This window comes from Lycium ferocissimum, chromosome 11 (assembly GCF_029784015.1).
Source record: "Lycium ferocissimum isolate CSIRO_LF1 chromosome 11, AGI_CSIRO_Lferr_CH_V1, whole genome shotgun sequence".
In the NCBI taxonomy this organism is placed as follows: domain Eukaryota; kingdom Viridiplantae; phylum Streptophyta; class Magnoliopsida; order Solanales; family Solanaceae; genus Lycium; species Lycium ferocissimum.
The window spans coordinates 6,985,878-7,009,292 of record NC_081352.1 but is presented as its reverse complement, the minus strand read 5'-3'; the positions used below and the strand labels follow the sequence as shown (position 1 = coordinate 7,009,292).

At 35.8% G+C, this 23,415-nt stretch overlaps 2 protein-coding genes across 5 annotated transcripts; both read left to right on the top strand.

Moving 5' to 3' along the window:
• The first annotated feature begins 6,604 nt into the window (after positions 1–6,604).
• LOC132037443 (uncharacterized) lies at positions 6,605–7,674 on the top strand. Of its 4 annotated transcripts, none has more exons than XM_059427967.1 (3): positions 6,605–6,908; positions 6,997–7,120; positions 7,325–7,674. In XM_059427967.1, exons 1-3 carry the CDS (start codon positions 6,781–6,783, stop codon positions 7,391–7,393), a joined length of 321 nt encoding a protein of 106 aa, XP_059283950.1. In that variant the 5' UTR covers positions 6,605–6,780; the 3' UTR covers positions 7,394–7,674. The 4 variants fall into 4 exon arrangements, with proteins under 4 accessions (XP_059283950.1, XP_059283949.1, XP_059283948.1 ...); XM_059427966.1 differs by having other exon boundaries at positions 7,217–7,674; XM_059427965.1 differs by having other exon boundaries at positions 7,211–7,674.
• Positions 7,675–14,916: 7,242 nt separating this feature from the next.
• Positions 14,917–22,039, top strand: LOC132037117 (aquaporin NIP2-1-like). The gene is made up of 3 exons (XM_059427578.1): positions 14,917–15,231; positions 16,123–16,347; positions 21,718–22,039. Exons 1-3 carry the CDS (start codon positions 15,091–15,093, stop codon positions 21,955–21,957), a joined length of 606 nt encoding a protein of 201 aa, XP_059283561.1. The 5' UTR covers positions 14,917–15,090; the 3' UTR covers positions 21,958–22,039.
• Positions 22,040–23,415: the final 1,376 nt, after the last annotated feature.

Below are 23,415 nucleotides of genomic sequence, written 5' to 3'. Positions count from 1 at the left end.
GAGGGCCAAGTATGATTCAATTTGGGTGATCGTGGATAGACTCACGAAGTCTGCCCATTTTCTTCCGTAAAGACGTCATATGCCGGCTGCCGAGTACGCCAAGTTGTATACGAAGGAGATTGTTAGGTTGCGTGGTGTTCGACATCTATCATATACGACGGAGGTACGCAATTCTCGCTCATTTACGGTAGACGTTTCAAGAAAGGTTTGCGGACTAGAGTGAGCGAGCCTTTTGCCTTTCATCCTCAAAGCGACGGGACAGCGGAGAGAACTATTCAAACTTTGGAGGATATGTTGCGTGCTTGTGCAATCGATTTTGGAGGAAGTTGGGATAAACACCTACCTTTGGTGGAATTCGCTTACAATAATAGCTATCAAGCTAGTATTCAGATGGCTCCTTATGAGGCTCTTTATGGGAGCGTTGTCGGTCTCAATTGGTTGGTTTGAACCAACGGAAGTAAGTTGTTGGGTCTGATTCAATTCGTAGGCGATCGAAAAGGTAAATCTTATTGTGCGACGACAAAAGACCGCTCGAGTAGACAAAAGTCTTATACGGACATAAGGCGTAGGGAATTGGAATTTCTTTGTTGGTGACAAGGTTTTCTTGAAAGTGTCACCTATGAAGGGGGTAATGCATTTTGGCAGAAAGGGCAAGCTTAGTTCTCGCTACACTGGTCCTTATGAGATTACTAGAAGAGTTGGGAAGTAGCTTATGAGTTGAGATTACCGCATTTTGTCCATGGTTCATCCGGTGTTTCACATTTCGATGTTGAGGTTGTATAAACCTGACCCTTCTCATGTGTTGAACCATGAAGAGGTTGAGATTGATGAATCCTTGTCTTATGAAGAAGAACCAGTTCAGATTTTGGATCGCCAAGTTAGAAGGTTGAGAACAAAGGATGTTGTGTCGGTCAAAGTGTTGTGGCGAAATCATAATACTGAGGAAGCTACTTGGGAAGCGGAAGAGGACATGAAGAAAAGATATCCTTACTTGTTCCCTATTTCAGGTATGAGTTAAGTTTTGAACTATTTGTGCACAAGGTGATTGTGTGGTTAAAATTCATATTGGTAAATTACCTTCCTAGAATACTATCCTCATTCGAGGACGAATGATCTTAAGGGGGGGATAATGTAACACCCCGTAAACTTGAACTAGGTGTGAATATGTAAAAAAAATCTAGTATTAAGATGATATTTTATCTATATGAATCCATTCTTGGTGAATTCGGGTGGAGGATGGTCGTTTTGAAGTCAAACCAATTAGTGAAGTTCTTAAGGCCTCTTAAATTCGCCTAAGTTTTGGTAGGTCTGTCTTCTAGGCGATTTTTATGAAAATGTGTTGCGAATTTGGAAACACTTCCTCAATGAAAGTTGTAAATCTTTGAAATATCTTTCCAACGGCAGGTCGCCCATCCCAAACGGAGCTACGTACAAGGAGTTATGTCCATTTTACTAAACACCATGCAGAACCGACACCCGTCGCATTTTCAGGCGCGTGGGGGAGCGTGCGATGGCTCCGCATCACGAGCCGATCACGCAAGTCTGAGTATTGAGCTGCAGAACATTGCACGATGGACCCGCATCGTGGACCCATCGCGTAACGGGTCGGATTTAGGTCAAAAAGTCAGGTTTACGCGTTTTCAGTTATATTTAAGGTTGGGGTTTATTTCCTCAGCACCCCATTCACGAAAATTTACCCTAAAGTCAATAAGAACAAGTCCCAAGCCTCAAGAACCCTAAAAGATAAGTGTTATCATGATTCTAGGTTGAATTCAAGTCTCGATTCCCTTTCTAACATCAAACCCATGATTCTTAACATGATTTTGTGATCAAAACCTAGGGTTGCAACATAATTCTTCCCAAAGTGATTCAAGCTAGGGTTTGGGTGTTCTTCATTAGAAAAGTGATTTGTTAAACCTTGTTTAACAAATTAAGGAATGTCTCCCTTTTAAAAACCTTATTTTGGATGTATGTCTCCCTTTTAAAAACCTTATTTTGGATGTATGTCTCTTTTGAGCATACTATTTCTATCGATTTTTACGAACTCTTTGGTTGTGATTTGTATGTCTCTTTTAAATCATTTTTGACCATAAAGGTGATTTGTATGTCTCTCTTTTGAAAACTTATTCTGAATGAAAATCACTATTTGAAACTATTGTTGGAAGTATAAATTTTATTCAAGATTCTTTAATGAATGGGAGGAAAAGTAATCTTTTCATGTTTCTTGAACCCTAATTCATGTCTAAATGGTGGTTAATGTGTGTGAGGGGACAAACCCACATTAAACCTATATTGTAACAAACCCTATATATATGTATGAGATATTATGAACGTTTTCTTCTACGGGAGATGCTTATGAATGCTAGTTAATAGTTGGTAACGACATTCTCATTGATAAATTGGGACATGAAAATCTTTGTAAAGAAGTTGTACGTTTTCAAAATATTGATTGGAATGGATTACTCTTTTGAAATGGCATAATGAACTTTAATGTTAAATGATGGTGTGACTACTTCGAGACAATTTTGTGAGTCGGCTTCTATGCCATGGACCTTGTTGTTATGTTTGCCTTGCTATTCGGGAGGAAGAGTAGCCACTATGGATCCTAGTGTATTAATTGCCTTGCCATTCGGGAGGAAGAGTGGCCACTTCCGGGTTCGCTACAGGGTGTATTAATTGCCTTGCCATTCGGGAGGAAGAGTGGCCACTTAGGGTTCGCTACACGGGGTGTATTAATTGCCTTGCTATTCAGGAGGAAGAATAGCCACCATGAATCCATATTCCGGTGTATTGCACAATGTTGTTGATATTGAGTTGGGCCTATATGGGCGATTGTGATATCCATCTTTATTATGGAGCGATATTTATGCCTGATCGATTTAAAGCATAATTGAAATTGGGATTTTGTACGGCTTTATAAACTGTTCAACAAACGGTATTAAGAATTATAAAGTGGAATGACAGTTCTTCTTTTACTATCTTTTCGGAACTGATTTCTTTATGTGGTATTATATTTTATTTTATATTACTCATTGTCCCCGAGGCACTCACTGAGTACGAAATACTCAGGCATACCATTGTTGTTTCTGATGGTATGTTAGGTAACGAGGAGGAAACGGGTTTGTGATACTTAGGCGCTTAGGAAGGACTTGCTATTGCTGCTTATTTGGTGAGCCCACACGTTCATTCGTGGGACACCCTATTATTTGTTCATTTATTATTAGTTTTTGGGCTGCGTCCCGATGAGTTAAACTATTACCTCTTTATCCTAGAAGCTCCATAGTATACATTCTTGTGGGTAGTTGTTGAGTTTTGTTAACTCTTGGGCATCGTCGCGTTTGATTAACTTTTATGATATTAAAGACTTCCGCTGATTTAGTTTATGTATTCATGATTTGTTACATTTAATGTATAAAGTTTGTTGGAGGCGAATGTTGAACCTGGCGGGTTCAAGTATTATTATTATGTTGTTTAGGTTCTTCCGATGTTGTTTATGACATCGGATGACGGTCACGTCTAGGGTGGGTTTTGGGGCGTGACACACCACCAGCCCACCGCCCCACCAGCCCAGACCCTCAACCCACCGCCTTCCGACCACCGCCAGTCCACGTCGGCGGCGCAGCCATTCAGGTACGTTTTTTTTTTTTTTTCCAATGTCATAAACACTTACCAATGTATAACAATCTCATGTTATTAGGTACATTACCTTCTATATTTAGTAGATTTGATAACTTTATTTAGTTTATTTAGTGTCCAATATTTGTTTTAGGGTTTATTTTAGGTTTTTTTTTTTTTGGATTTTGAGTTGAAATTGAATGTTATTTTTTGGGTACATTTTTGGTCCTTTTTTGGGATTATTTTGGTTCTTTATTTATGTGCTATTTATTTATTTTGGTTCTTTATTTATGTGCTCTTTATTTATTTTATGTGCTCTTTATTTATTTTTTTGGCCCAATATTATATTTTTTTGAAGTAATATCAATAGTTTAAGTCCTTAATAAGGCAAGACAGCTTAGATGAACCACATAGTGCTAATCATGATCAACCATTATTTTGTTGGTTTACTTTGGTTATGTAGATTTAGACACAAATAATTAGCTCTTCTTTACTAATTGTTTTTCCCCTAGTTGGTTATACGTATTCTCCATCATCTGTATGTCAATGGAAAAAAATAGAAGCATATTTCAGTAGCAAAGTTTAAGTTGTCATTCTTTTTGGGCGCTTAAGTTGTCAATTAGCAAAGTTTTTGGGCTGTTTTGGTCCATTTTTTTGGGAGTATTTTGGTTCATTTTTTTGGGACTGTTTTGGTTCAGATTTTTGTTATTTTTTGGGACTGTTTTTTGGGGCTGTTTTTTTTTTTTTTTTGGACTGTTTTTTGGGACTATTTTTGTGGACTGTTTTTTGGGACTGTTTTTTGCGGACTGTTTTTTTTTTTTTTGGACTGTTTTTGGTGATTTTTTTGTACTATTTTTTCTAGTTGTTAATACATGGGTGGTTATTATGTAGTTATTAATTAAAGTTAAAAAGATTTAGGTACTTTATCTATCTAGTTTCAAATTTATAGCATTACAGGTAGGAAGGTTATACTTTGAAATAAAATTCTTTTACTAATCATATAAATTAAATATGATTTAATAAGTTCAAACTTTCTGCAATTTGTGTAGATGGAATCTCGTAGTTGGATGTACGATAGAACTAATCCTGGTCGATTTGGGTTGAAGAATGAATTTGTAGCCGGCGTTTATGATTTTGTTGACTATGCTAAAACATTTGAGGATTTTACAATTCATGGTGTGGTTATTTGTCCTTGTTCTAAATGTGAATGTATGAAATTCAAGACCCCAGAGATTGTTAGGCGACATCTAATGGAAAAAGGTTTTAAAAGTAATTATACAGTTTGGACTAGTCATGGAGAAACGCGTAACAATTTGGGTGGATTTCAGAACTTTGTTGCGGGTGAAAGTAGTGGGATGGTAGAACCTACTGTCCAGAATTCTAGAATGCACGACATGGTTCAGGATAGTTATGGCATGCATTGGGGCTTTGAATGAAGTGGCCATGTTGAAGAACCTCCCAATGAAGAGGCCAGCCATTTTTATAAAAAGTTTAAAAAAGCGAGTCGGCCCTTACATGATGGTTCTATCCACTCTCAATTATCTGTCGTTGTTAGATTATTGAATATCAAAGCAGATAACAATGTTCCCCAAGGGGCAATGGATTTTGTGATTGACCTCATGCATGAATTGGTTGACCCGACTCTAGAGATACCCGATAATTACTATAAGGCAAAGAGATTGGTATCTAAGTTGGGACTCTCGTCGGTGAGAATTGATTGCTGTGAAAATGGCTGCATGTTATACTATAATGATGACGTCGATCTAGAATGTTGTAAGTTTTGTGGTAGTGAACGGTTTAGGCATACACGTAGCAGGAAGAGAGTGGCTGTTAAGGCAATGCATTATTTACCTCTAATACCAAGGTTAAAGAGGTTGTATGCATCTAATAGCTCTACTCCTCATATGAGATGGCACAGTGAAAATAGAAGGCCACCGGGTGTTATGTGTCATCCATCGGATGGTGAGGCTGGAAGCATTTTGATAGAACCTATCCGGACTTTGCGGTGAACCACGTAACGTTAGGTTGGGTTTATGTTCTGACGGATTCACTCCGCATTCTGGCTCTGCTGCTCTATATTCTTGTTGGCCTGTGTTTATAACACCGTATAATCTTCCCCCAGATATGTGTATGACTAGTCCATATATATTCCTTAATTGCATTATTCCTGGCCCGCGTAATCCAAAAGTCTTGATTGATATGTACTTGCAACCTTTGGTTGATGAGTACAGTGCTTGCTTGTGGGTTGAAGAGGTTGAGACATATGACATTTCGCGTAAGCGAATTTTAATTTGAGGGCCGCTTTAATGTGGACTATTAATGATTTTCCCGCGTATAGGATGTTGTACGGGTGGATGACAGCGGAAAGTTAGCGTGTCCTCTTTGCATGGAAAATACTAAGTCCTTCACTTTTAAAAAACGACAAAAAAAATTCATGGTTTGATTGTCACCGTCGGTTCTTGCCGATGGATCATCCCTTTAGGAGAATGAAAAATGCATTCAAGAATAATACAATTGAACAAGATTGTCCACCTCCAATCGTCGGTGAGAATATTTGGGAGAGGGTTCAACACCTCCCAAAAGTTACCGAAGAACCGTAATGTATTCGATGGGTATGGGGTTTACCATAACCGGGACAATGAAGCATATTTTGGGAGTTGTCATATTGGAAGGATAATCTTCTCACGCCATAATCTTGATGTCATGCACATTGAAAAAAATTAATTTGATAATTTGTTTAACACAGTGATGGATGTGAAGGACAAGACGAAAGATAATGTTAAGGCTAGAATGGACTTGATTGAGTATTGTGGACGAAAAGAGTTATGGTTGCAACCTAAACAAAACAGGTTCTTCAAGCCTAAGGCTAGCTATTCTTTCACAATGGAGCAGAAGCGAAAAATTTGTGAGTGGCTCCAGAACTTAAAGATGTCCGATGGCCATGCATCAAATTTTGGATCACGTGTTGATATGGAGCCACATATTTTTGGCCTCAGGGCCAGACAGAGACACATGCACGACGATCTCAGTCCCCCATCACACCTTTGACGATCCCACATGGCCTCCTTGAGTTTTATCATGTGTCACAGCGAGCGGCTAGGAGTGGTACTCTGACAGTTACTCCTAGCCCGACTGTGTCACAACCATCGACATCAACTACTCCACATGTTGGGACATCGGAGCGTGAAGAAAGTAGCTCTGATTCTGACGAAGAACGTCCCAAAAAAGGAGACCCTCCGAGTTTTGAATTTTGATATGAATGGTCGTCTCATAATTGAGCCAGTTGGATACACGTAAGTTTATTTAATTTGCATAACTTATTTATTTTATTATAAGACATCTAATTTTATAGCATCTAGTTATCTTATTGTTTTAATGCAGCTTCTATCCAGGCAAAGCAACAAAAAGAATTTCAAAGACGATCAAAGGACTCTATAGAGGCGCTGTTCCGTCTTGGGGCAAGGTGCCAGTGAAACTGAAGAAGCAGATGTTTCTCGAGTTTAGGGTATTTAATATTTGTAGTAAAATACTATATATTGATTGTTTATGGGATATTCCTTTAATATGCTCCCTAATCATATTAATTTCTTTGCAGACAAAGTGTTCCTGGAAGCCGGAACATCATGATTTAGTAGCGCAAAACTTTGAGAAAAAAGCAGCAAAAATACTTAAGGATGAGTTACTTAGAGCTCGTAATAATTGCGTGCAGCCTGATTGGATTCAAGATGAATGGTGGAAGGATCTGCTGCACTACTGGGCAACTGATCCGACTTTTTGAAACGAAGTGAAAATGGGAAGGCCGCTAGAGCCTCAATGAAAGGTGGATCGCTGCACACTAGTGGCACCACGAGTCAAGTAGACTTGATGAAACGGCTGGTATGTCTCCTTCTTTAGCTTTGTCAAATGACATTTCTTATTCTTGTTGGTTCAAATTTATGGAACTGTTTTGGTTCTTTATTTTTTGGGATTGTTTTGGTGATTTTGTTGGATTGTGTTGGTTCAGTTATTTGGGACTGTTTTAGTTCAATTTTGGAATGGTTTTAGTTATTTTGTAGATCTGGTTTTTATGGACTAGTTTTTTTAGATCTGTTTTTCGAACAGTTTTTTGGAGATTGTTTTAGTCATTTTTACGGACTGTTTTAGTCATTTTTTAGACTGTTTTAGTCATTTTTGAACTCTTTTTTATGGACTGGTTTTTTGGATTTTTTTCGAACAGCTTTTTGGGACTGTTTGTTGACTGGTTTGTTGGGACGATTTTTTCTGATTTATTTTAGTCATTTTACGACTGTTTTAGTCATTTTTGGACTGTTTTTTATGGACTGTTTTCGGGACTGTTTTTTCGAACAGTTTTGGGGACTGTTTTTACGGACTGTTTTAGTCATTTTTACGGACTTTTAGTCATTTTTTGGTATTTTTATGGATGATTTTTCAGGACTGTTTTTCGAACAGTTTTTTTTTGGGACCGTTTTTACGGATTTATTTTAGTCATTTTTAATTTGTTTTAGTCATTTTTTGGACTGTTTTTTGGACAATTTTTGTGGACTGTTTTGTGCGGACTGTTTTTAATAGACTGTTTTTTTTTTTGAGTGTTTTTTAGACTGTTTTGTGGACTGTTTTTGGGGACAGCATTCCCAACTAGCCTTTTTTTAAGGGCACGTTTGATATGACGGAAGTCATTTTTCATCAAAAAGTGAAAATTGACTATCCTCACTTATGAAAAAGAGTAATTTTACTTATAAGAACAAACTTAACTTTTACATTCATATCACTTGTTTCAACCAACATTTTGACTTACATTATTGTCAAGATTTAATACTAAAAGTTTCATCGAAACACTATCTTATTTGTTATTTGCTAATATTATTATTCATTCTCTTTTTGAAAAAAAAAATCTCTTTGAAATATATTTCCCCTGAAACACTTTTTCATGTAAAATGACTTTCGTCTTGGAAAGTTCAAAACACGGCCTAATTTAATGATTTTCAAGCTATAACACACCTTAATTTAATGATTTTCAAGCGATAAGAAATAGTAAAACATATTGAATAATTGTCATGGTTTCATTTTTTGTTACAATAAATTTTGTGTACATGGGGAAAAGTATCCTCCAAATCCAATTATCTCAAATAATATGGGACTTTATTCTTATGAAAATGATTCCCCTACCTGATTTGGACAATTATGTGGTCAAATTTGACTACACGAAACCTATAGCAATCAATCATGGAAACTTCTGATACTTGGTAAAAGTAACACCGGCTAATAATGCCTCGAAGTAGTAAGTCTTGTGAATGAGTTTTCCAAGTTGAAAGAGCCATGTGACTGATTTGACATATATAGTTAGTAATGTAGGAATCAAGTACTGAGTAGGGTCTTTGCCAAATTTCTATGCATGTGTTCCCAAACAATGTAGTTTGTCCATTCATTAGCTCCTCACTTTATTCTTATGACATGGTAATGACACAATATCAAAGTAGAGAGATTTCTCAGTTTGCATGCAAGAGCCTCCTTTGTGTTCGACCCCTATTCCTAAAAAGCACTTGAAACATTGTTGTTGGTATTGGGAAATGGCAAAAGGTTTTAGTGACAAATAGTTCTTCTACAATTTGAAGAAAACGTTACATCTCTGGTTACTTGAGATGATTTGATCGTATCCTACATCACCTTTCAGATTTTTCACTCTGTGTAAAATCATGTCAGATGAAGGTGGTACAAGAAGATAAAGATAGATCTAAGATCACATTAAAGAAAATTATATCAAAAGATTTATATACAATCTCTTAGAATACATGCAGACCTAGGGCACAATGAAAGAAAAAATAACTATATTTTCTATGCAAATTACTCGGGATTAAATTTTAATCATCTTAGTATGTTCACTTCAGGTCCACCGTTTTTAGGTGTGTTTTTAGTTCTGTTCGAAATTTATATGCCAGTTAAAATATAGATAACTTATAGGACTTCCACATAAAATTGGACAAGAATGAGGTCAAATGAATCGACATGGACAGTAAAAATTTTATATAACCAACCACAACTTGTTCCTTCTTTTAAGAAGCCTCAATTCAAACACTTGTTAGGTTGTAGTAGGGGTGTCAAATGGGCGAATTGGGCTGTTTTTTTTTTTTTTTGGGACTGTTTTTTTGAATGAGTTTTTTAGTAATTTTGTGGACTATTTTGTGCGAATGTTTTTTTTTCTCGTTTTTTTTTGGGTACTTTTTTGGGGATTGTTTTACGGACTATTTTTTTTGGATGTAGCGTTTTTGGGACCGTTGTTTTGTGCGGATTTTTTTCTAGACTTTTTTTTTTTTTCTTGTTTTTGGTCATTTTATGGTACATTTTTTTGGCCTTTATTTTTGTGGTCTATTTTTTTTTTTTTGGGGCTTGTTTTTTGTTTGTTTTTCGGACGATTTTGCGGACCTTTTTAATTGTTAATTTTGATTTGTTTGTAGGAGCTCCGAGGGGTCGGGCGGTACCTCGAAGATGAGATCTTTAAGATAACTCACGAGGAAGGAGAAGAACGCGATGGTACGGATCGATGGGTTGAGCCAAGGGCCGAAAGCGAACTTGGGTAAGTCGTTAGTTAACAATAATAATATATTTTTTGTACTAAATTAGACTATTAACATTGCGTCCTTTAATTTCGAACGAATTTCAACAATACTTTGGGGAGTTTCGAGCACTCGGCCTAATGCACGTATGAGATGGCCAGATGAGTTAATACGACAACAATGGATTGAGAAGGTTGCTCCCCGACAAGGCATGGGACGGTTTATGGGATGCCTAATTGAGCCTTTCGTCGATACCGTCGGCCATCAAGCCGTAGGTGTTCGATGATGGGACGGTTGATCCAAGGAGTATGAAGCTATGAAGCATCAAGTTGACCTGCTAACAAGAACACTTAATTCCTCGGAGGCCGGGATGTTGGGTATGGAAGCCCAGATTAATAGCTTACTTAATTCGCGGCCGTTTCGATTCCCCGTGTCCCGGGGATGCTCGTATGTCACCTCCTCTAGCCAACCCCGACCTTCCCAAGGTAGACGACGTTGGTCGCAAGGTGACATAAATCATGCTCTTTGTCGATGAGTCTAGTGGGGAGGATACGGATCATGTCTACAACTGCACCGAACATTGACCTTTTTGATTAATGTGCTTTTGGATTCTAATTACATGTTTAAATGGATATGTATATTATGTTTAAGGGTTTGAATGTGGTTTTAATTTGAACTAGAAGTACTTTTAATTTTAAGATGTTTAAGTGTTTGAACGTAGTTTATGATGTTTAAGTGTTTGAATGGACAATGTTTAAGTGTTCAAGTGTTTGAACATTGTTTATGGTTGTTGTGTTGAATTGTTGATGAATTGGATGACTCTTTTGGTTGATGAATTTGGTTATTTGAAAATTGGCAGGTGGGATGTCAAAAACAGGCAAATGCTGGAAAAAAATATTCTAGATTTTCGACCACATGTGGTCGAAATCTGGCAACCATATTGCTAAATTTCGACCACACGTGGTCGAAATTGTACCCAGAAAAATAAAATTTCGACCGCACGTGGTCGAAATTGTACCCAGAAAAATAAAATTTCGACCACATGTGGTCGAAATTTAACAATATGTTTGGGATTTCGACCACATGTGGTCGAAAATGCAGGCCCAAGTTACAATTTCGACCCGATGGTCAATTGTGCAAATTTTTTTATATATTTAAATATAAATAATGTTTCGACCACACGTAGTCGAAAAAGTTAAATATATAATTTAATATAAAAATAATTTTTCGACCACATGTGGTCGAAAATAATTTTCCCTTATATTTGGTGGGAAATGTGATTGCGACCACATGTGGCAAGTGAAAAATTTCGACCTACCGATTAGCGACCACCGTGTGGTCAAAAAATTGGTCGAAATAAAGGCCTTGTCGACCTCGTGTGGTCGAAATTTTTGGTCGAAAATCATGGTTTTTTTAGTAGTGTTGTTACACCTCGAAAATTTCCCTTAGCGTACAAGTGAATAGACTCATGAGGGACATGATGAACATGAGGTTTAGATGAGCGAGAGATAGTAATCGATCGACCTAATTAAGATTTCCAAAGACATCCGAGTTAAGAAAAGAAAGTTGTTAAAGAGAAGCGAGTTGTAAGTTGAGAGTATCGGATAAGGAGTACGAGCATTGAGTTAATGGCGTATGAATGATGCCCCTGAGGAGAGTTATAACGTCCTCAGAATGGTATTGAAGTGATGAACAAGTGTTAAGAAGGTTCGCGAGGATCGGCGATCAAACGAGTCGACGAAACAACTTTCGGAACTCACAGGCAAACATACGGCCGGACATGCCGTATAAAATCTACCGGCCGTATGTCCGGTAGAATTAGCCCGTAATGACTTAAGCCACTTTGGACCAAATGTACGGTCCAACGTACGGCTGAGTATAAATTATACGGACCGTATGTTGGTCCGTATATTTCCCAATCGGGCTGAACCTGATTTTATATAAGGGATCCTTTCCTTTTCATTTTTCATTTCCCACTTCACCTCTACACTTCAAGAACCCTCTAGAACATCTCCTACACTTCAACCACAAGAAAACAAGAGAAATCAAGGATCAACAACAAGAAATCAAGAGAATCAAGTAAAAGAAACTCCATCAAAGTCATACTGAATCAAGAAATCCCAAGAGAGAAAGTAGGGTTTTGGTGGAAAAGGTGAATTGTCATCCAAGGCTTGTTCCTCCATCATCCAAGGTATGTTTTATAGTATTTTCATGATGTTAAGAGTATTATAAAGTAGAAACACTTGAATTACAAAAGAATACATGAAATGGGTTAGATATGGAAGAATAATGTCATCTTGAAATAGTAGTTGGATTGAATCATGGAAATGGATGTGTCGATATTTATGAATGAGTATAAATGACATTTAGAACATAAAATAAGCATTGATGTGAAAGAATGAGACGATGGACTTTTAGCTATAATTATGGAGAATTGGTATGAAATTATGAAATGCGAGTAAGGCGAATGAATGACGATTATTACTAGTGACATTATGATTGTTGGTATGAATGGTTGAAGGCTGATATGGAATGTGGCGGAAAGTAGTATAAACAAAGGAAATGCTGCCCAAATTTCTATAGCCTTAGTAAGTATGATTTTACGATTATATAGCTAATGTTGATGCGAATTCCATGGAAGGTAAACGAGAGCATTAAAAGAGAACGAGCAAGCGATAGAATAAGCTAAACGACAAAGGAATGTAAAGCTTAGCCCTTTCTTTCCAAGGCATGACTTCTATGGCATGAAATCTCTCTTTACTACGAATGTCCCATCTCCAAGAAAGTCAAGAGTCCTCACTCACAAATAGCTATACGAAATAAGAGATATGAGTTGAATGCGAAAATGATGATAGTAAGCTAAGAGTCTTTATGATGAATTATGATACGCATGTTATGGTAAGCATACTATGATGAGCATATTATTGATTATTATACCGCACCTATATGGTCGGGCAGTTATTACAGTTACGCATATATGATAGTGATGTTAAGTTACGATAGAACCATGATATGCTTATAAGACAATCCATAATCATAAATCTACAAAAGATGTACGATGTTGAGTATATGGTATGTATGCACAAATATATGTATTATGACGATATGATGATGCGCGTACGATATAGATATATGTGATGTGATCGAGCCTGCGTGGCCGAATACGATATCTTTGTCGAGCCTATGAGGGCCGAATACGAATAAGGATCAAATGTGCATAAATAGATGCGACATTATGATAAGTATATGTATGTGTATGATGAATGCGAATGATGATGACTAGATACGTCGAGGTGGATACCCCTATGTGATGTATATGTATATATGTATGTATCGAGCCCGGAAGGGCCGATTACGTGTACCATTAAGCCTATCGAGCCCGTAGGGCCGGTACGGATGCTCGTTAAGCCCGTCGAGCCTAAGAGGGCGAGTACGTGTACCGATAATGCCATCGAGCCAAGAGGGCGATGTACGTATGCTAGCGATCTGTCGAGCCGAAGGCAGGTGCGAACGACGCCAATCTATGTGAATACGAGTATGCTACGGTAATGACACGGAGTTCGGAATGCGATTACGTTACCTCCATGATTATACCATATGCATCACATTCATGTAGTACGAATGAGATAAGTATATGATATCTTCACGAATGCTTATGCATGCTTTATGTATATCGATGACAGTACGGATATGTTAATACCGTCTTTAAGGTAGTAAGGGCCGTGTATATGCAAAATACGTGATACGAGCATGAGTATGACGAGGAGACTAGATACGAAGGTAAGTAAGTGAAAGATATGAATGTATGTATACGAGCACGAAATAGAACTTGTGGAACGTCCTGGAAAGCGAGGTAAGTACTACGAAGAGAACGTTAATGTCTCCCATCTTACGTTATCGCGATACATTACGGGTATGTTTTCTCTCCATCTCGTCATGCTTTACATACTCGATACAATATTCGTGCGACGTCCTTTTCTTTTGAATGACGTGGTTCACGCCATTGTGAAGGCAGAGACGGTGCCGATTCACAGTAGCCATCAGCGGAGTTGCAGAAGCCCTCCTTTATTTCGGAGGTGCTATTTCGAGACATCATTTTGTGTACATGTATTTTGGGCACGGCGGGGTCTGTAATCCGTATGTCTAGTATCCCATAGGTAGAGGCCGTAGATACGTATGTGTGGGTAGTATGGTCCCATAGTCATTATTAAAATGAAAGCCTATGTACATTATTATTATTTTGACCCGAAGAGCCTACGTTAAATAAGTGAATATGTTCTATATGAAAGTCGTTTTCTATGATTATAAACGATAAGAGAAATGAATAAAGACAGGTTAAGCAATAGAGTGAGGGATGCTCGGTGGTCAGCCCCGGGTACCCGTCGCGGCCCGTAGGTCGGGTCGTGACAAGTGTAACTTCTACGATGTTATTAGAACAATAGAGATGTAAGGACCAAACACTAAACCACCACTAATTTTTACAGCTCTATTATGCAACATAGGTATAGGGATAAGTTTACCCTTGATTGGCCATTTTGGATGATTATATATATAGTAATATGCTCCTTTGGGTAGGGTGAAAGTATATATACCTAGAATAAATTAAAATATGAAACCAAAAAAGAAATAAAAAACACAGAGACATGGTTGAGTAACGTGTCTGTGACCGAATGAAGGATAGATACTTCCACCCAAAAGCATTGAGTTGCATATATTCTCTCTATATACATGTATGTGGGAAGAAACAAATTTCATAGAGCTAAAGCTCAAAGCAAAAGTTAATTGCCTTAAAACCCCTCTCTCAACTTCACATATTCCGTCTCCTTCCCTACTATAGAAACATTTTAAACACTATTAGAACAGATTAATTTTTCTGTTTTCTCCCTCTTATTAACCAGCTTTTATTTGTCTCTCTAGTTCATCAATGGAGGGTGAACGATGGAACTCTAGCAAAACTATAAAACCAAATGAATTGGTGTTCGAACAAGATCCAAAGTCCGGCTTGTCCTTTTGCTACCTATTGATATTTTTCCAAGAGTATTATCCACCCGGTTTCCTAAAAAAGGTATTCGACTTGTTTATTATTGAGAATATAATTAAATGAATAAAGTGTGTTATCTTTGACAGCTTAAACTTTTAGATAAGACGGTGTATATATATGCGCATTAATCTACAGGCATGCATGTGAAGTTGTTTCTCTCTCTGTTTTTACGTTAAAATAGTACTTTCTTTTTCTCGTTTTGGTAGGGTCTCGTACTAGCTGAGAGTATGAGTTGATGTCTTTTTATATGGTGTACGTTGAGCAACTCTTACCTCGTGAATTTGCCTCTCCAAAAAAGTTAGACTCAAGGTCCTACTTCTAAACATGACATGAAGAACTTCAACAATCTATATTATTCTTGATTTACTCTTGATTTACTCGATGTTGGGTCTTAAGTCATATCGTACGCGCTCGCCAAATGTCCAATATGGCATGCAGATGATGTTAGTGTCCCCCATTAGATGAGAATATGAGTTATTGTCTCTGATATTGGATAATTCTTGTCATCACCCAACTTTTAAGATTCATATAGGCACAAGTTCCATTTAGTTAATAGCTTGGTGGACAAAAAGAACTCAACGTCTCTTCTTTTGATGTGTTGTCCGTCCCAATTTAAGTGTCTCGCTTTCCTTTTTGATCTGTTAAAAAAAAAAGTATTTCTTTCTATATTTAGTTAGTTGACAATTTAAATAACATACATGGCAAGTTTAAAACAACAAAATTTAGAGGACATTTTAGTACATTACACACATCTTTAATTTAGAATCACAAGATTGAAAAGTCTCTCTATATTTTTTAAACTCTATGTCCAGTCAAATTAAGACACTTAAATTTGGACGGAAAAAGTAATATAATCCGTCCAAAGCAGAAAAAACTGATTATTGATCATGAGAACTAAATGAACAATATTTGCAGGTGATAGCAGAGATAATTGCAACGTTCCTATTAGTGTTTGTGACATGTGGTGCAGCAGCAATTAGTGCTAGCGATGAACACAAAGTGTCGAGACTTGGAGCGTCCGTAGCAGGTGGACTAATAGTGACAGTGATGATATATGCAGTTGGACATATCTCTGGTGCACATATGAATCCTGCCGTTACCTTTGCTTTTGCCGCCGTTAGACATTTTCCTTGGAGACAGGTCGGCTCTAATTATTCCTTCCTATAGCTAATTGCGTACTTAATGTTTTCCAATTATTTTCCTTCTATTACGATAAGTTGTCTCAAAATGTAATCTAAAAGTCGCGATTTTTAGTAGTGAAACGGCACTTTAACGCAAAGCGTTATGGTATCTTATCTACATCGCTGTTACCTCTTAAGGTGCGGTACTTCTCGAAACCTGCGTAAATGCAGGATGACTCATGCACCGGGCTGCTCTTTAAGTCTGTCCTCAGCCTATTCCTCTGAAAACTAAACCAGAAAATAAATATTCCATCTGTTTCAAGAAAATAGTACTAGCACCTTTTTATATTTGATATGTTCAAAACTGTAACCCGTAGAAATCTAAACAAATTAAACAATAATAAAAAACAGAGTACACTAGAGGAAAGGAAAAAATAAAAGGGAAGAAAATCATTAATATGGCCAAAGTGGCTTTGTTCAATTCATTACTCTTTTTCACTTCTCTTATTAGCAGGGAAAGATATATATATATTCTCATCTCCTTATAAGTTCATTGCACCCGTAATTATGTCTCTGGAACTTAATATTTGTTACATTTTAATAATTCTTCACATATTTAATTTTATATTATGTATACAATGGAGATTCAAATTAATTCCGTTATATCCATTCCACCCACAAACATTTGGGAGTAGCTAGCAACACTGGGCTATAGTTTGTCCAGCAGATGAGTGATGACCTGATACGCACCTGGTGATTTTGATAGGCACATGACAATTATTGAAAGTCATAACTCTTTCTATGTGGAGGACCCCAATTTTCTTGATCTTTCTCATTCTCATTCCGTTAAGGCTTTTAGTGGAAAAAGTGTACTATGCTCTACAATTTCTCAGTCAACAATTATATCGCCCATAATGTCATAAATTCATTCTGGTTGTTGGTCCGTCTTGTTCAGTTTATTACATATTATATATCTATTTATATTTTACCATAGAAGTAGGAACCCTGAACTTTAAAATTATCAAAATACCCTTCTAAATAATTCAAATATTTTACTTATAAGAAAGGCTATTAAATATATAAAAGTACCATATTTATTTGAAAGGATGTAACCTTTCACATAATCAGTTACATGTATTTTCAGAAGAGGTTCCTTTTCTAAACTGAATAGATAAATGTCAAAACATCTGTAATTCAAAATCAAAAATTGTGAAGTTGAGAAGATATTTAAGCCAATTCCTACTCAAAAGCGGAAAGAAATAAAAGGAAACTTTTTTCTTTGTTGATTTTCGAGTGTTATTGGGATTTAGGTCGCTACAGGAAAGGATTAGGCTAGTAGTATAAATACATGCATATATTATTGGGATTTATTAAGTAGGACATAACGTAGAGCACAAGAGTATTCGATCTTAACTTACTTTCTCTCTTGATATTAATAAAAGTGCCGGCCGTTCTCCGTGGACTAGGATCACATCGATCGGAACCACGTTAATTATTGTGTTTTTATCGTTTCCGCGCTAATAACAATGAAAAGGAATAGTGATGTGAATCGTAATGAAGTTTCAGAAATCATTGATGGAAATCAAGAAAGAAAAGAACAATAAACAATTGAATCTTAATGAAGAAACTTAATTAACATTCTATTTATGCTTTTCATAACTTAATATATAAAATTTGTAATTATTAACAAGTGGTACTAATGACCAGAAGAAAACAAAGGACGCATTTTTCTGAGGTTACTAACTTTTAATTTGTAGCTTTCGGAACAAAATTTACTTACTCCTACTATTTTAGCATAAATATGGGCAACCAAACATTTACCAATAGGTAAATATCTTTTGCGTCCTTATCTTCAATTCATTTTCAACCAAATATTATACATTTGATTCAAGAGATATTTTTCTTGTGATGTTTTTATATACTAGCAACTTGCCATTGGATAGAGGACATGAAAGAGACAATATCAAAGATAAAACTTAGACACAATTTTGACTTCTATGTATATTGTTTAGCTTTGAAGAACTTGCTAAATGTAAGGGTTTACAGTAAAATAAAAAAAGTTACTACTACTGAGAATAACCAAAATTAATATAAAATAGTAAACACTGTATAAATTCAGGGGTCACGGGTTGGCCGCGAACTTGACCTTTTAAAATGCGGAAATTTTTTTTGTACAATGACTTGTGGTCCGACCAACTATTTCAAGCACGCGTAAGCGTGAGCTTAGTGCACCAGACTAACTATTTTTTTTAAGTAAACACTGTATAAATGGGTTTCAATGATGATTCAAAAATTCATTTTGCTTGTGAATCGAACACACAAGGAAAATATTGTCATTCAAAATTTCAACCTGAATTTGACCCGCCCCTTCCTATCCCATTTAGAATTTTCTTTGCAGTTCACCCGGTCCGCCCTGCCCAGCCACATTATGCTTTTGCCCAGCCCTGGTCTGGCCGCCCCATTGCCATCCCTAGTGTGTGATGTTGCAAAATAATTAAGTAACGTTGCAGTGCTTCGCACTTTCCTGTGGCCTATTCCACCTATATTTTACGCATCAAATGGATAACAACTTATCACACAACCCTTGCCATGTATTGTATACTCCATATGTTCTTTGATCGTGTATTTTCTTTGGAAGTAGCACCACGGCGTAATTTGAAACGGACAAAAACAAAACTGTAAATTTGCCAAAGTGGTTCCTCTTTCCTAGTATTAGGGGTGTACAAAGCAAACCGACAAACCACACCAAACCGATAAAACCGGTCGAATTGACAGAAAAAATCATTAGTGGTTTGGTTTCCTGGTTTGGCGTTGGAAAAAAAAAACCGATCATAATTGGTTTGGTTTGGTTTTAACTAAAAAAAAGTCAAACAACCAAACCAACCCGACATTACATGTATTCAATTTTTAAAAAATTTTATACATAAAAATATTTATTTGCAAAGTAATTTATAAATATTTCTTAAATTTTTTAGTAATTTTTTATCTATTATCATATTATTGACTTGACTAGAATTTTGAATGTCGATAAGTTTTATATCACTATGGATGTTAGTAGCTCAAATAAAGTCCAAACCAAAACCAACTTAACACTAATCCTAACAAAGAAATTCAATTTACCACTAGAAATGACAATAATGTTGGATATCTAGTCTTTAGTTTTGCATAATTGATTTAGAGAGTAAAAATACATAACTTAAGTTTTTTTCTTTGTCATATAATTAATACTTATTTTAGCATGACTAAGTATTTTTAGATTATGGTCATTTTCTTTTATGGCTTGCTAATTAGCAATATTTATTTTAACCGATTATATTAGCTTTTGTTGAATATTTTAATACGATATTCGGTCTTTCACATTTTGTGTTATTTTTTAAGAAACACCTTAATTATATAATTGTATCTTCTAGAATTTAAAGAAATATTTAAAGTAAAAGTTATATGTTTTGTATCAAAGACTATTCCGTAAAAAAACCCAAAAAATCGAGAAAACCGAAACAATAGAAACCCGAGGTTGAAAAAAGCAATTTTATTGGTTTGGTTTGGTGAATAAATTTTAAAACCCGACGCAATTAGTTTGGTTTGGTGTTTAAAAAATCCGAACCAACCCGGTCCATGTACACCCCTACCTAGTATGTCTATTTTGTGATAAGGTAATCAAAAGATTAAAATAGTCGGGACAAAAAGGAAAAAGAAAGACTGATATATAACCGTCATTGGTCAACGGTTGGTCAATTATTAGATATTTAAAAACCTAAGCTACCTTATATTATGCAAAGTGACAAACATAAATCATGGCACAGGCATTCTAGGTTAATGTAAATATATATACTCTCTATGTCCCAATTAATGCGACATTATTTGAATTTTGAGACTTAAGCGAATTACTTTTTAATTGTAATTTTTTTTTAATGTCTTTTCAGTACTTTGAATTATAGATTATTGTAACTTATATTGCTTTTATGTAGTTTTCATATATGTAAATTTTATTTTAATAACTTATATGATGTCCAAATCTACAGTCAACATTGAAAAGTTTAAATTTCAAAAAGCGAAAAATGTCGCATAAATTAGAACGTGGAAATTAAAGTAACACTTATTCAAAATATGTGCTGGTCATTTTGTAATTTTTTTATCCATTTCTCCCTTCCATAAAAATAAATTGTGGCCTTTTTCCTCTTAGCGGTCACGTCGTAAATATTCGAAGGCCTCTTTTTCATTGCTTTTGGAAACCAAACAACATAATTTCCCACCAAAAGTTGTACCACTACTTATTAAGGGATGGGGATATAAATTATAATGACATGCCATGTGGCCAAATACAAATAATTCTCTACCACCACCACCATAGGGGTCGTATTCACAAGTCACTATACATGTTCCTGATTAACTCTCTATCATCTCTGGTTTAGAGCTCCAAAGGCTGATATTGGATCAAGAAAGGACCCATGAATTGATTTCATTTGCTTCTTTCATCTAACTTATAATAAACTCGAAAGCCAATCGATCTTGAGCAAACAATTGTATAACCATTCATAGCATTAATGTACTCATGTGGCCATTCTGTGAAATTTACGTTTCAATTCTCTTTAGTTTTCTTTCTTAGCATAGTCCTACAACATTCTCATTACTAACAAATTATGAAAAGGTAAAATTGTTCGCGTTATTAATATGTTGATATAATCCGGTTAACACGAAAAAATAAGTTTTAAAAAATGGTTTAACATATTTACACTGACGTTGTAAATGTTGTTTTCGGTATCAGTTTATTTTAACTTGTTCTACTAGGCAATTGATTACTTGTCTTACTTTTTACTTTACATGGATAGTTATCTTTACATATTGTTATGATTTAGGTGACCTTATAATATATAGCAATTATTTTTCAGCGTGAATGCATAGAAATTAAACTCTAAATAATACTTAAAAAAGAACGGTAAGATTAGTGCAAATTTCAAAAGAAAAATACTTACTTTGGTGTTACACCAAAACAAACAATTTCACCTAAGGAATTATAAATTAAAGTGACTACACATATAACTTAATCATGATTCAGCAAGACAAATGTATTGTATTCATCGATCTAAGGAAAATATCAAGTATGGGTCTACACGGCAAACTTAACAATATGTAGAGTTCGGCCAAACTTATTTATCAATATGGCCGAAATATATAAAAATATACACTGACTATGTATATTATATGTATAGATATGTATATTTTTATGTGTATTATATGTATAATATATATACTACACGTATAATGTACAAAACCTATATATTTGGTCATATTTTGTAAACTAGATCACCCAAAGCCATTGAACTGTATTTTTCCCAAAACTTTTCTCATTAGAAAAGGCTGAAAGATCTAATTTGGTTATTTTGTGAAGGTACCATTATATGCAGCAGCACAAATTACAGGAGCAACCTCAGCTGCATTCACACTGCGAATATTGCTTCATCCAATAAAACATGTGGGAACTACAACTCCCTCAGGCTCAGACATTCAAGCTTTAATCATGGAAATTGTAGTCACCTTCTCTATGATGTTCATCACCTCTGCAGTTGCCACTGATACCAAAGCTGTAAGGATCCCAAAAATCACGTTCTTTGTGTTTGTTATAACGTAATTTATTTTCCCAAAAAGTATTTTTCATGATAATATTAACCATTTTTAAGTGTCTGGTTTTCGAAAAACATTTTTTATCAAAAGGGAGAAAAAAAAAAAAAAATATATATATATATATATTGTCGAAGTCATTTTCTTATTCGATTGTATTAACTTTAACTTCTTAGACACTACCCCCTCCGGGCCATAATAAATGTCTTTTTAGCCTTTAATTCACAAACCTCTTACCAAAATATTAGGTATTTTAACTAATTTACTCTTGGTAAAATGTTGCTCCCTCCATTGACATTTTCGACATTCTACATGGAAAATTTATAACCACAAGATAGATTCAAAGGACATTTTATTATAGTATACACGCCTTTCATTTAGGATCACAAGATTCATAAATCTCTCTTTATTTTTAATTTTCGTGCGTCGAAATAAGCAACTTAAATTGGGGCGGAAGATGATACCTATTTAATATTGTGCGACTGACTTGGACCCGATGAGCCATGACTAGTGCTAATTTTGGACGACCGTATCGAAATTTTTAGATATAATTAGGGGAAAATAAGGCCATTTTGGAAACTTGTAAAAAACAGCTATAAACTCGCCCGTATATCATAATGAACACCCCCGAAAGTCCGGGAAACAAAAAAGTAACAAATATGCAAGCGAGCAAGGGGCCCACTTTTCGGGGGAAAATCCAAAAGAACCTATCGATAGGGACCCAAAAATTTTACAAACCCCCTGTCTGGGGCCTCCAAGATAAAAAAAATTTTGAGGGACGGGAACTGGTTTCCCAGATATGAAATCTTATAAAAGGTTCCCTCCAAAAAAAGCTCTGGAACAATGGAAACTTAAAAAAAAATTTTGGGAAAAACCCGGGGGAGGATAAACGGAAATGTGCACCCTGCGAGAGGAAAAACCCCCCGGGAAAAGGGGGGGCAAGAAAAGTCCGGTATATAAAAGGCCCAAATACAATAAAGAAGATCAAGACTGAATAAAAGATAACAGAAGGCAAGTATGATAATCAAAGATACCAATGCACCTGTGCCTTACGAGATGAGAATCATGCATATCTATATCATCTACCATACTCGGCCCATTATGGAACTTGGTGAATGAAGTCATATACATATATACACGTCACCCTCTAGTGAAGGTCTCGGTGAAATAATCATATATATACATATATATACCGTACCCGGCCCTCTAGTGAGGGTCTCGGTGAAATAATCATATATATACATATATATACCGTACCCGGCCCTCTAGTGAAGGACTCGGTAAAATAATCATATATATACATATATATACATACTCGGCCCGGGACTCGGTGAAATGATGTAATAACGCTATGCACGATTAGAATATCATGAGCAACCATATACAAACTAAACCATCATCTGAGACTCAATAGAATAATCAGAATGAACCAACACTGGAGAATCAAGACAACTATCATGTCAAGTAC

What these genes read in the sequence shown, in the direction of transcription:
- LOC132037443 (XM_059427964.1), top strand. Translation starts at nt 6,781, where the DNA reads ATGTTGGGACATCGGAGCGTGAAGAAAGTAGCTCTGATTCTGACGAAG. An exon ending in ATTGAGCCAGTTGGATACAC is followed by an intron (nt 6,909 to 6,996) that starts GTAAGTTTATTT and finishes GTTTTAATGCAG; the next exon opens with CTTCTATCCAGGCAAAGCAA.
- LOC132037117 (XM_059427578.1), top strand. Translation starts at nt 15,091, where the DNA reads ATGGAGGGTGAACGATGGAACTCTAGCAAAACTATAAAACCAAATGAA. An exon ending in CACCCGGTTTCCTAAAAAAG is followed by an intron (nt 15,232 to 16,122) that starts GTATTCGACTTG and finishes CAATATTTGCAG; the next exon opens with GTGATAGCAGAGATAATTGC. An exon ending in GACATTTTCCTTGGAGACAG is followed by an intron (nt 16,348 to 21,717) that starts GTCGGCTCTAAT and finishes TATTTTGTGAAG; the next exon opens with GTACCATTATATGCAGCAGC.